The sequence below is a fragment of the Dipteris shenzhenensis genome, chromosome 6 (genome assembly GCF_047967505.1).
Source record: "Dipteris shenzhenensis isolate YYH24624 ecotype China chromosome 6, Dip_SZ_1.0, whole genome shotgun sequence".
Lineage (NCBI taxonomy): Eukaryota > Viridiplantae > Streptophyta > Polypodiopsida > Gleicheniales > Dipteridaceae > Dipteris > Dipteris shenzhenensis.
Genome location: NC_141601.1, coordinates 28633463 through 28647752, shown reverse-complemented (window position 1 = coordinate 28647752; position 14290 = coordinate 28633463). Strand labels below are relative to the sequence as shown.

Genomic DNA, 14290 nt, shown 5'->3' with positions numbered 1-14290 from the left:
TTGGGATGACCTTGGCTTAAGAGTGCAAAGGTACCTAACATGCATCGTGCAATTGTTTCGTTGTGGATCGTTAGCTGGCCTTATGGATTGGCATTCTCGCAACCGCTCAATGGATGGAATATTGAGGATCCCTATGGAAAGGCTTGGATACACATAGAGAAGAGGTGGCCAAAGTTTGGGATTGAGCCTCGCCATTTGCGTCTTGGGCTGGCTATGGACGGTGTTAATCCCTTTGGACATCAGTCCACAACGTGGTCCACGTGGCTAGTAGTAGTCACAATATACAATATTCCTCCTTGGATGACCATAAAGAAGGGGCATTTGATGTTGGGGCTCTCATTGTGTCAGGCAAGCACAAGGTGAAAAACATGGATGTGTATCTAGCCCTTTGGTGGACGAGTTGCAAATATTATGGAATGGCATGCAAGTTTATGACATTTCAAAGCCTTTGGGTCAACATCATTTTCAAGTGAAAGGCATTCTAATGTGGACCATGCATGATTATCCTGGGTTGCATGATTGTTCAGGTACCAAATTTCTATTCCTCTCAATTCTCTTCTACCTATTAAAATGCAAGATGTAACTTCTGTCGATGCTCCTTGTCTCGGTGGTCTTTCACTTCTACAAGATGTAACTTGTGTCCTTGCATTTTAATAGGTCTCCAAGTGTTTGAATACTTTGTGTGTCCAAATTGTGGAGACAGTTTGTGCAGTTGGCACTCAAAAGATCTAAACAAGGTAGTATATGATAATCACAAGAGATTTCTTCCTATGAACCATCCATATCATGTGGATCCATCTTTTGGGGGGGCAGAATTAGCTCCTAGTTCTCTAGTCATGAGGTTCGAAGATTGGGAGTGACTTTGACATGATCCAAAAATCCAAACACCTCCACCTGGCATGCAACGTCTCTCCATATTTTATACTCTTCCTTACTAAAGACAACACAAAGACACATATCTGTTGGACCCAATGCATATATTAAAAAATGTGTCTAAAAGTTTGTGGAAACATATGATTGGGGATAGAGACACCCCAAAGGCATGAGCTGACTAGAAAGTGATGAAAACCAAAAGAGCCTTTTGGCCAAGAGAAAACTGTGCTGGCAAGGTGATTTTACCAAAGGCACCCTGGGTTTTGACAAAAGTAGAGGAGACCTAGATGAAGAGCGTTATTGCAAATATGAAAACCCCAACCGGATACATTCATAACTGAAAGGGTGCCTTTACTTCTTTTGGAAAACTAAGTGGCCTAAAGTTGCATGATTGGCACAAAATGATTCAGATAACATTGTTCCCACTTCAGTTCAATCCATTTTTGTCCTCTTGTTTGATTTTGACTAACACAACATTGTTTCTATAATATGTACTTCCAATTGCTTTGCGGGGATGTAGTACTAAAGATGCATCATAGGATATCAACAAGCTCAGTGTATTCGTAAGGTATGTTAGAGGCTATAAAAATGCATGCCAAATTTTCATGCTCATTGCAAAAGCAAGTTCCATTGCTTACCAACATGTAAATGCAGGTGGATATCATCAAAAGAGATCAAGAAATCATCCATTTCGCAAATGAGACTTCTCGCAGTCGAAGCTGTATGTTTGATTGAAAAGGCATTTCCAACGCGTATCATGGACATCCAATTGCATTTGCTCATGCACTTGGCAGATGAAGCGGCATATGTAGGCACTTTGCATAGTCGATGGGTTTTTTTCTTGGAACGGTTAATGAAGGTGTTGAAAGAATGTGTAGACAAAAGCAAGACCAGAGGGAAGCATGGAAGAAGGCTGGCTAGTGCAAAAGTCAATGTTTTACATCACGGAGTTTCTTGTACAACTTATGCCAAACATGCCTCAACTTTGAGATGATAGCGATGACCCATGTGCTATAGGAGAGATCGGATAAGGGAAAGCAAAAGAAAATGAGTATCGCCTTACAATAAAAAGTGAATACCTTTTGTCTTTACAATTGTGGAGAAATGGAGAAATGGCCAAAACAATATAAAGAAGAAAGAGCTAGAAGAGAGCAAGATAGAAAAGCTCGGCAAAGGGCCAATAGAGGTAAGAAGTAGTTATCAAACATGCCAATCAAATGCATCATTGATTGGTTGGAAGACACTCTTGAAGCTACCAGTCAAAGAGGGGAGATTGTGACAGATAGGGAGCAGGAATTTGCACAACGTTATGATCTAAAGGTATGTAGTAATTTTGCTTTTATTTACATTCGTTTATAGCCTTTTTATATAAGTTAACGAGAATCCATCACCTTTGCAGTACCATTCATTTAATGCAATGTGGGCATATGGTAATCATTACCGAGTAGAGAAAACTGATGTAAGGCGCAACACATTTGATTGAGGAGTCATGGCCAATTTTTCACAAGAGAGTAGAGCTAGTGCGATGGATACAAATCTCATAGCAGGCGAAATGGATTATGTTGGAACCATACAAGATATTTTGCAAGTGATCTTTAGGAAATTCCAAGTATTTATATTTGATGTGAAATGGTTCAAAGTCGTTTGTAGAGGTGCTCAGAGGCTACGGTCAGGAAGGATCGAAGTGGATTTTTTGCCATTGACTCAACAAAAATCTAGGATGACCTTATTAACACATTTGTGCTACCGACGCACTGCGATCAAGTAAGCATTTCTTGTATGGATATCATTTGTTGCTCAACTTCATCAAATCTTATATGAACATATCATGGATTTTGGGTGATCTTTCAATCCAATCGAGTAGACAACCAGTGGTGGTGTGTGATTCAAGTTGCAACTAAAAACCGACATGTATTTCAAGATGTGGAAGTAGAGAATGAAATGGAAGAGTAAGAAATAGATGGGTTGGAAGCTAGCACTTCCAGTACCCCTTCCTTCAGAGTTTTGGAAAGTGAAGATAATTTGAGCTCCTCAGAGTGTTTCTCGGACATTGATTTGGGAGACCTCGATCTACATGCTGAAGATGTGCGAGATTTGGCGAGGATGGGAATCAATCTCACAATGAAGATTCTAGTGATGCTTCAATTGATTAAGAAATGGAGAACAACATTGATCTAATATATGTTGCAATGTGAAAACATTTCAATTTGATTTGAATTTTGGAAGGTTTACCAAGGATGACTATCGACGCTTTTTTCAACGTTGTGTGTTTTTTCCAAAGGCTTTTACGATTGAAATATTGATGCTAATCCAGTAGATAATGCTAATATCGACGAAAATATGGATGCTGTAATATTGACGGAACGATTCTTGGCCAAAAAACTAAGTAATAGTGTTAAAAGAAAGCATTGTAAAAGGAGCTAATGATAGTAGTGTTATATTGACCTTTATGGAACCTGAGTTCAAAGTCAAACTCTTAGAGGAACTTAGCCCAGCAAGCTTTATGAGCTTTCAAATCTTTTGAAGCACAATAGCCATGTGATACTCTCCAAATCAAAAACTATCTCAAATCGGCACCATATAAATAATGCCACCACTTTTTCAATGCATGGACTATTGCATAAAATTCCCTCAGATACAGTGAATAATTACATTGCACATTAACCAACTTTTTACTCTCAAAAGCTCTAGATCAACCACTTAAAGCAAGGTAGCACCTATAGCATGATTAGTGGCATCTGTCTCAAGCACAAACGGCTGATTAAGAGCCATAGTAGTAGCCACTTTGAGTTTCTAAAAATTGTTGTTCCCCCCCCCACATGAAGGTCTTTCTCTTCCCCTTTAGTTAATTCCTCATAGGAACAACAATCTTCGCATAGTCTATAACAAACTTGCGATAAAATCTAAACAATTCTAGGAAAATTTGTAATTACATTGTCACAGGAAGTGGTGGAAGTGGATGAGTTCTCCGCTCGGAAGGGCCAAACACGAAGTGTGTTTGGCCACTAGGTTAGTCAGTGCAAGCCATTTGAAAATAGCCTCATTCTTATTGGTTCCACAAAGACAATATGACCCAAATAGGATAGCTTTGTAAAAAAGAACTCGTATTTTCTTTCTTTAGCAAATAACAAATTCTCTTCGAGTACCTGTGACAAGTAGTCAAGATGTTTTGCTTTCGTTTTACTATAGATGAGGATATCGTCTAAGAAAATTACAAAAAACTTACCATGACAGGGTCATAAGATTCTATCCATAAGTGTCATAAAGGTAGCAGGAGCATTAGTCAAACCAAAAAGTCATGACCGAAAACTCGTAATGGCCCATCCATATGAAAAGCAATTTTAGAAACATCCTCTTCATGTATGCGTATCTAGTGATCACTGGAATAGAAATCAATTTTAGAAAAATAACATGTACCCTCGAGTTGATCAAACAACTTGCCAATGAGAGGTAGAGTATATTTGTTCTTAATAGTAATCTTGTTAAGACCATGATAGTCTACGCAGAACTCCATAGACCCATCCTTTTTCTTCACCAATAAAATCAATGAAGCCCAAGGGGACACACTTGGCCAGATGACCACGTTTCAGCTAGTTTGTCAACATACATTCTACCTCTTGAGCCTCTTGTTGGTCAATACGTAAGGAGGCTTACTAATGGGTTTAGAACCTAATATCAGATCTATAGTATGTCTACCCCATGCGAAGGTGATAAACCTTCAGGTAGCCTTCTCATACTCTGAAGAGGACAAGAAGCAAGATTCTCAAGCTTTTTTCGGTTGCTCAACCTAATGATTATTATTTTTTTCATTCCTCGGATCCTAAAAATGATAACCCACCAGTCGCATGAGGCAAATCCTATGCATTCAATGCACATTTCCCTTTGTCGACAGTGTCGTCACACATTTGGGCAAATTTAATTGCCTCCTCAAGCGACTTAGGCTCGTTTCGCTTAACTTGATTTTTGTAATCAGAGTCAAGAACATGGATAAATTTGTCCAATTTCTAGAAGTCATCCCGTAAGCTTCAAAGTGACTTTGCCATACTCACTAAGGTATTGGGTCAGTGGCCAATTATTCATCTTGCACTGATCCCATGCATCCTAATTCCATTCTAGTTCATCCTCTGGAATAATTTTTTTTCAAAAGAGTGCCTCAAACTGTGCCAAAGAGGAGGTGGGTATCATGCCACTCTCCATTAGATTGAGCTGCCACTTGTACATCCTGCTCCCAAGAGACAAACTGGCCTCTAGGGCATGCAAGTGCCCCAGTGTCTGATGCAAGCTATGCAAGTCCTACCACTTTCAAGTGGCGACTGCATCATTTTTTTGCTCTTTCTCTTCCCTATTAGGGGAGGGTTCAAATCCTTCAAGATAGGGGCATAATCACAAGATTGGCTGACTCCCAAAGAGGCAAGCGAGACAATGGGTGACACTAGAGGTGGTACCAAAGTTCCCTCTCCACCAAGTGGTGTGTCGATACTACATGACTTGACCACCGAGGCAGTGAGCTGACGGTTGTGGGGTCACTGATGACTATAGATCTAAAGTATGCAGAATATTATCATCTTTAGTCTCTAGACCATCATGACGCCATTTTAAAATTTTGTAACTGGGACAAACCTACCATAGTATCATCCACCAAATCCCTTTAATGTTTTTATGCATGACATCATCTAGAGGCCCCACACCCACAGCTAGACACTCCTCCGGACAGATTGCCAAAGCACCTATAGAAGGAGACATAGGTAGGCCGGACTCCTCCATGGTGTCTAGAATATGTGTGAATAAATTTTAGAAAACTACAAAATAAAAAATAACGGAAGCGACCACCAACAAGGACTTCAATAGCTAGAAGTCATGTTGCCACTGCAGTCTAAATCTTGTCACGAAGCAAACTTTGCAAGCACGCAATCCAGACTACGACAAGTCAAAGTAGACCATGAACCTTGAGCCAACGAGTGGAAATGAGCCACCAAAGCGAGCTAGAAACTCTCTGGACAACAAACTCCAGAAACAAAGCAAGTTGTTTTTTGCTTTTTGCGGTAAGAAGGCGAGCTTCCAGTGGCTAGATACAAAACTGAAGTAGGTTGTTTTTGCCTCTAGATGGATAATTGACATCTTCCCCTACTCAATGGCCTTGGAAGTCAGGGCAACCTAATACATGGGACTGGAACTACAAAGCGAACTGCAAACAACCAGTTCTAGGGCAATTGGGACACCCTCGAATTGTGAGTAGTGCATCGCAGATATCTCATGCTACAATCTAAATTTCAATCTTCTTTTTGAATAAAAGTTGTAGAGGATGTCAAGCTATACACTCTTTGTTTTTACTTCGTCTCAATTTAAGGTCTGAGTCAAAAGTTATTGCTACTTCAAGAAGTGACAAAAATCGTCAGCGGAAGGTGGGCGAGTGTAGGTATAGATCCTCTTTTTGACTTCCTCTCTCTCCCTTGAAGGTAGTGGGGGATGCAACAAAACTATCTCATGATGATAGCAGCAAGTAGCAACAATGGAAGCCAAGTAGCATGATTTTCTGCTCTGATACCAATGTAAGGATACTGATAGGAAAAGAGGACTAAGAGCATGTCACTAACCACCTAGCCACGCCACTATATAGGCGCTCCATGCTAATCTCTTCCACCATATGCTAATCAAGTCTATCCATACATAGCTACTGCCAGTCATATATAGCTAACCACTTGGACATATATAGCTAACCACTTGGACATATATAGCTAACCACTTAGCCATATATAGCTAACCACTTGGACACCCTTTGTGTGTTTTACCATGTGACCTCAAGCATGTGCGAGCCAGCCTGTTTGCTATGCTTGCACCTGATATTTCAACAAACTCTCTCTCTCTCTCTCTCTCTTCATGATGGTCACTCTTCTAAATGGCCATAGTTAATGACATATACAAAATAATGGGTCATGATTTTTTTTTCATAACAAGTGGCTTTAATGTGGTAGATTAGTGGCTTATCTCCAACAATGAAGTCTAGAGTGTGAAGGGCATGTGAAAAACCAATCATATATATCAAATTGTAATCCAATTATATGTTCTCTGGAGGAGGGACAAATACATCATTGTAGCATTATGGACCAGTGGATGTGAAAGGTGCCAAGTTGTGGATTAGCCTCAAAGGACCCAAAGGGGCAAGTACATATATTGAGCCCTCATATTGCCATGCGGCCTCACACCCACTAGAAAGGCGGGTAGGGCATGTGTAAAGGCTCTACGCATAACAACCTGCTTGTCCCATTTTTAAAGCGCCCTAACAATGGGTGCTATATTTGAGCAGCTTCTGGTGGTCGTGAAGATCCCTAAGATGACCTCCCCAGTGGGGCTGCTCCAATGCCACTTGTAGGGAGGAATTGTAGCTCGGCCAGAGAGCCTTCAAATGTATATTTGGGGACTAGCAGTAGTCTGTTAGGGATTGTTTGACACGTGGGGATGTGTTATCCCCTATCGTGCGAACCGCTCACTCAACACCATCCCTAGTGCGAGCCGGAGCATGAGGGAGTGCTCTAAGAGGACCTCCCTGCACTTCTGCTAGTGCTGGGGGAGCCGGTGGACTGGGCAGACCTGGAGGGCTGGAAGAATCAAGTCCCCAGGTGTTGCTGTGCAGCGCCATAGCTGCTTAGACCAAAGTCGGAGGCAGAGGGTGGAGCCAGTCAGTCCATGGAAGAAAAGAGCTGAGGCTATCGGGATACCTACTTTTCGAGTCGAGCGGTTGAATGTGTTGGGCTGGAATCCTTGATGTCACAGAGTTGCGCGGGCTGATTGCGGCGGGGGGATGGAGGGGGCGTGTGCTAGCGAGGGTTGAAAGAGCGCTCGAAGGAAGGAAGGAAGGGGGGCAATAATTGAAAGAAAAGCCCAAATGGGCCAATAGAAGAAGATGACCTAGCAAAATGTTGGCCAATAACTGATAAGTTAGGGTGGGAGTCTTCGTTCTCTTCTCGACACTTGTCGCGACTAACTGAGTCACTTTTGTGTGTATTCTTTTCTGTTCAGGGGATCCTGTTATTCCCGCCTGCTCCCAGCAGCAGCTATGGCTGCTTGAACCTCTTCTCCTCGCCTCCCCTCCCTCTCTCTTCCTCTTCCTCTTCCTCTTCCTCGATCCATCCCTCCAGGTTCGCTTCCCTTCTTCCTCCTCCTTCCTCTTTCTTTCGCTTGCAGTTATGCCTTCCCTCATCGCTTGCTCGGAGATCACACGCTCCGCGTCCTGAGTGAGCCGTACAGGGAGTATGGCGTGGACGCAGTTTTAGCACCACCGAACGTGCCTTAAGGAAGCGCCAGAAGAAATTGCTTACCGCACGGGCTATAGCCTGAGCGAATAGTTGTGATAGAGCCTGAAAGTCTGTCTCTTTGTCCGGGTTGGTATATGAAACGGCTTGGCTGTGGTATCACACCCGCGTTTAGTCATGCATTTAAGCTTTCTAAAATTTCCTTCCGTTTTGCCGCAGGGCTTCGAACTTTCTTGAGCAGTGGAGGCATTTTAGAACATACAGCGGTTGGATAGTAACGGAGGAAAGTGTTTGGTTCCAAGCAAGGAAAGGAGTCTAAGTACTGATAGGAAGTTTAAAGGATGGATCAACAGATTAACCAGCAATCCATGAGTGTCGCTAGTGGCCAGCCTCAAATGCAATATACCTTGGCACCCGGGCAGATGCAAGGATCGTATCAAAGTCCTGGAGCAGTGCAACCATCTGGGGGTGTCCCTGTCCCTGGACAACCCTCAGGTGGGTATCCCGCAGCTCAAGTGCCTCTTCCACAGGCCATGGGATATCAGCACCTCCACCAGCAGCAACTGCAACAGTTTTGGACCACACAAATGCAAGAGATAGAACAAGTGAACGATTTCAAGAATCACCAGCTTCCGTTGGCTAGAATCAAGAAGATTATGAAGGCAGATGAAGATGTGAGGATGATTTCAGCTGAAGCTCCTGTTCTATTTGCTAAAGCGTGTGAAATGTTTATTTTGGAGCTGACCTTGAGGTCCTGGATCCACACAGAGGAGAACAAGAGACGGACTTTACAGAAAAATGATATTGCTGCTGCTATTACCCGCACTGACATCTTCGACTTCTTGGTAGACATTGTTCCAAGGGACGAACTCAAGGAGGAAGGACTTGGCGTAGCTAGAACTGGTCTTCCAGTAGGAGCACCAGCAGATGCTATTCCTTATGGAGGGATGTATTACATGGCTCAACCACAGCCTCCAGGTACTGGACCTGCAGTGGCCCAGCCAACTCAGGGCATGATGGGTTCACCAGCAATTATTGTGGGAAGGCCAGCGATGCCAGTTGATCCAGCCATTTACATGTCACAGCAGCGGCCTGGTATGTCATATGGTCCACAGCAGGGAGTGCAGCAGGTGTGGCAACAGCAGACCTCAGATGCACCAACAGGAGTGCCACCAAGTAGCAGTCAATGAGAGAGCAGCCAATGAGACGTTGCATAGTGCAGAGCATGCTAGGAGGATAATGATCTTGTGTAGTTTAGAGCTCTACTGTTTTACGGGGAATTTCACATATCATCTCCAGCCGGAAATCGTATTCTGGTAGCCTGTTAAAGCAGTGAAATATATCTGCTGGGCAATCTTTTGTTGTTCTTGGTGGAATCAATTGGACACCTTCTGAACATTTAGTTTAGTACCTACTACCGTTTTAAGCTATGTATAGAAACAAGTCACTTTTTTGTGATAGTTTTGTGAAGATTAGTCATTAAATTGCAGTGTGACTCTGAAAGAGGGTAGATTAGATCTCAATCAAGGGGATTGACATGCCTGTGGGACTTGCCAGATTTTCATATGTTGCAATTGTGTGTGTGTGTGTAGAGAGAGAGAGAGATAGAGATAGAGAGAGAGAGAGAGAGAGATGATAGATATCATATGATATTCGCTTGAGACCTGTCAGGATGTATGGGAATGCTAACCACTATTAATTGATAGTGGTTCTCTTACATCCGAGAAATTTGTGTGTGAGAGAGAGAGAGAGAGAGAGAGAGAGAGAGAGAGTTTTTGAGTTTTGGTATTGATGTCCTTGTAAGAGATAGTTTCCGTATTGATGTCCTTGTAAGCCTATGGCACATCCAGTAACAATACAGTTGGTATCGACTTGTTGAGCTCCATTTAACTCATATTAATGTATAGCATATACAAAATCTATAATGTTGTAAAGAGAAGGAACTTGACGTCTCTGATAAGCCTTTTCCAAGTATAGAGTGTGCGTGTAAATCATGCATTTGAGGATGAACTGCCCCACTTGTGCACGCTCAGGGATCCACCAACTTTCAACCATGCAGTATCATTTGGCATGATCAGTAGGAGACCACTAGGGAAAGCTTAGGAGATGCTTAGCTCCCATCTCGAGTGTAAGATGATTGATTCGAGTGTAAGATGATTGATTGTGGGCTTGTGCTCTACTGTTTGGACATGAGGAAATATGATGGACACAGACAGACTGAACAACCTGCTCTGAACAGTGCCGACCTGCTTACGTGGCTTCTGACTGCTGTCACTGACCTGACCTTGGCAGCCTGCGATTGGCTTGTGCTCTATGTTTGGACACGAGGAAATATGTACTATGGACACAGACAGACTGAACCGACCTGGTCTGAACAGTGCCGACCTGCTTACTTGTGGTTGGTCCTGGTGCAGACCTGCTCTACTGTACAGCTGCTGCTGATGGCTCCAGTGGACTGCAGGGCTGCCAGCAAAGTAGTCATGCCATGGCGTGCAGATGCCCATGACAACTTCACCTGATGTTTTCTATGTGAAGTTAATGCAAGACACTGTAGAAGGTGTTAATGATTAGGTACCATAATGAGATCTGCATAGCATTGGGCAAGAATTCGATCTTCCCCATATGGTAAAGACATATCAAGTTTTGTAACCTTTATAGATAGAGCCACAAGTCTTGTTCAGGACTTGACACTCTGAAATTTTCACGAAGCCTTTCACATGACAGGTTCCAATAGTTAGCCTCCTGAATTGTCATACAGAAGTAAAGGTCGCAATGCCCAATATGTGCACACTCTAGGACACCTGAGGACCCTTCAGCATCCCATTTTTTGGCTTTAGGACAGTGCCTCTTTATACTTTCCAAATTCTGACTCTAGGACACCTGAAGATCCTTCAGCATCCCATTTTTTGGCTTCAGGACAGCGCATCTAATTCTGACTAGACAGTGTGGGGCGAGTGCATTTTGTATGTACACAAACACTCCCTTTTTGAAGCCCACTATTGCATTATTGCTCTGATTGTAAGGTAGATGGTTACTCGCCAGTTTTTTTAATTAAAAATTCTTTATAATAAGTGGCATGTCTGATCACCTGTCCCGCCCCGATATATTGTAGCAGAATCACTTATAGTCGAGAGGAGTAGACACTCACCCTTAGGACTATCAAACATTGTCCATTGTATTCTGTATCTGTCTTTGCTGGTGTTGCGATGCTTTGGCTTTTATTTGATGCATTAATGTGAATACCAATCCTAAAATGTTAAGAGAGCCTAGGTATCACTAGTGAGAGCAATCCTCAATGTGTCTGTTTTATGAAGCCGCCCTTAAGGAAGAGTTTTAGTTGTACGACTTTAGAACAACAAAATTCTGAATTTGTACGATTTGATATATTCTAGTCTTACAAAGGTATATTGTTTGTAGTCAATACTTTGACAAGGATTTAAACAAGAACAGGTCTTGATGCAGAAGTAAGATTCATTTTTTGGCTGCCGTACAATTCGCATTTCCCATGCATTTCATGTTTATGGTGCAGCTTTGGAGACCTTTACAGTATGCAGTCGCTTGATGTGCACACAATTAACCGAGAACACAAGCACAGTTCTGAGGAATACACTGAAGTAATACAGCCAAAAGTATGTATAGAATGCTTCAAAATGGACAAACTCTGATAGAAAAGATATGTAAAACAGGGGACCGGGCAGATTTAGAGAAGAGAATAACAAAAAGGAGTGAGAGGAAGGCGGAAAAAGAGGAGAAAGAAAGAACCAAATATATATTAACATCCTCGGGAGGCCTCGTGGGCCTATGGGACAAAGTACACCAAGTGAAAAAAAAACTTATACAAGCCTCCAAGGGCTGAAGCAAAGGGCGTGCTAGGGCCCTTGCTGGGTACTATGAGAAGCTAAAAAGTAGCTTAAGCTCAAACCAAACTCAAAACTCAAATACAGACTGAAAGTTGAGGCTCAGAAATTGAAGCCCGGCACCGTGGTGGCTCTCCAAGTGAGCTGCAAGGATATCTTGGATCTGTGTCCGTCGAGCTGTCTCACGCTGTGGTAAAGGACATGGCCTCCTCGATCTTTGGATCCGGTGGGCTATGTCAAGAGTGACACCTCATCTCTGGTGGTCCCCTCTGAGGAGGGTTGAGATAGGCTGGACCTCGATCGTATGTGCTCTGGTCCCTCTCAGTGTCGGGTATGGTCTCTATGCTCCTCGTTGGGGAGCGTCTTGTCGGCTCTCTACTGATCCATGCTACTCTTAGACCTCTCCCACCCCACTGTGTCTTGGAGCTGACTCAAATACATAGTAATCTATGACATGTCTTTGTGCTTGGTCTGCCTCAATAGCATGTGGTGGGGTCACCTCCTCGTGCTCTTTGATCTGTTGCAATAGTGTCTTTCCGTCTTGTCGCATCTCAAGCACATAGAGCCCAATGCGGGCTTGGTCATGGAAGTGGATCAAACGTGAGATAAAAGCGATGCCCCTCCTGAAAGAGGTAGTGGTATCGTCCCCGGATCTCGTAGTATGTTGGGAAGATATAGAAAATGCTCCTCTGTCTCAACCGGTCTATGAAAGATGTGATCTCATCAATTTATAGTCTAAAAAGGGTTAGTGACAGGGGGCAGCCCTGCTTCACCCCTATTGTGCTCTCAACCCAATCTGACAAACCACTTGGTGCACGAACTCTCCCTTTGACGGAATCATATAGACTCATCACAATGCAAATCAAAGTCTTTGGGATTTGCATCTTCTGTAGTCCCCTGATAATGCGGGATTGCTGGACGATGTCGAAAGCCTTTCGAAAGTCTACAAAGCAAGCGTAGAGTTTTGGTGTCTGGACTTCGCCTCCTCAATGATAGCCTTAAAAGTGAAGATGTGATCTGGAGTGGAATGCTGCCTTCGGAATCCTTGCTTGTCCTAGTGCCCTTTGCCCCCGTGCCTCTGTATGACTGCCTATCTCCCTCTAGTATTGATCCATAATCTTGTCCAATGTGTGGCCAATCATGAGGATGCGGTAGTTCCCAGTATCCATGGGGTCTGTTGCCTTGTGTATCGGTACAATAGTGGTGGTGCTCCAAGCTGGTGGAAAGCCATGGCATACAACATGGTTGAACATTTGTGCTAGAACCGGGGCTAAGGCCTCCTGTCCATGTGCGCAATGCTCAGTCCGTAGGCCCTCATGATCTTGTGCTTTTCGGTTGTGTAGCCGTCGGAGTATAGCTTTTACATTCTGTGTAGTGAACAAGTGGTAGGGTAGTGGGTTTGGGCATAAAGGACATGTATGGTGGTGCTTGCATTGGAACGTCATATAAAGAGCGTGCATAAGTGTGCCACACCCTTGGATTAGTGATGGGAATGGGTGGCTTCCCCTCTGAAAGAAGCTCCCATCTAGTGTTGGGTCTCCTCCTCAAAATGATCTGATAATCTCATCCATCTGGGAACTATATGTGTGTGTGTGTGTGAGAGAGAGAGAGAGAGAGAGAGAGATGTATTCACGTCTGCAGGAGGCCTCGTGGGCCTACGAGACAAAGTACAAAACCAAAAATAACTCATACAAGCCGCTATGGGCTGAAGCAAAGGGCTTACTAAGGCGCTTGCTGAAAGCTAAAGTGCTAAACTAGTGAGCAAAATAGCAAGAGTAGCAAAATAGCAAAATAGTATCAAGTGCTCAGAACTAACACCTCCTTGTACACGCTCGGGCTCCATATATGCAGGTGGTGGCTCTCTGATGGGATGTAAGCTCTTGTATCTATGTTGTGGAGTGCTCTCTCGAGGCGCAGAGGGTGTGGTCTCCTTCTGATGGGCTACATCAAGGGTGACGCCTCGTCTTTGTCGGTCTCCTCTGAGGAGGGCTGAAATAGACCAAACCTCGATTGTGTGTGCTCTGGTCACTCTCTGTGCCGCATGTGGAGTGTGCCTCTCGTCTGGCAGCATCGTGGCGGTGACTCTGACTGCTAATCCATGATGCTCTCATCTCATCACGCTCAATCTTCCTCAGCCTCCCTGGTAGCTGATTCAAGTGCATAGAAGTCTGTAACATGTATTTATGCCCGGTCCATCTCGGTAACCCGTGGCATTACCTCTTGTTGCTCTCTGGTCTGTCGCATCAGTATATCTCTGTGTAGTCACATCTCAATCAGATAGAGCCCGACACAAACCTGGTCCAGAAAATG

At 43.6% G+C, this 14290-nt stretch overlaps 1 protein-coding gene across 3 annotated transcripts; it reads left to right on the top strand.

Moving 5' to 3' along the window:
• The first annotated feature begins 7835 nt into the window (after positions 1-7835).
• Positions 7836-9613, top strand: LOC147901014 (nuclear transcription factor Y subunit C-3-like). 3 transcript variants are annotated; one of them, XM_087376031.1, is made up of 2 exons: positions 7836-8009; positions 8343-9613. In XM_087376031.1, exon 2 carries the CDS (start codon positions 8465-8467, stop codon positions 9311-9313), a length of 849 nt encoding a protein of 282 aa, XP_087232157.1. In that variant the 5' UTR covers positions 7836-8009; positions 8343-8464; the 3' UTR covers positions 9314-9613. The 3 variants fall into 3 exon arrangements, with proteins under 3 accessions (XP_087232157.1, XP_087232159.1, XP_087232158.1); XM_087376033.1 differs by having other exon boundaries at positions 7836-8252; XM_087376032.1 differs by having other exon boundaries at positions 7836-8256.
• The last annotated feature ends 4677 nt before the right edge of the window (positions 9614-14290 follow it).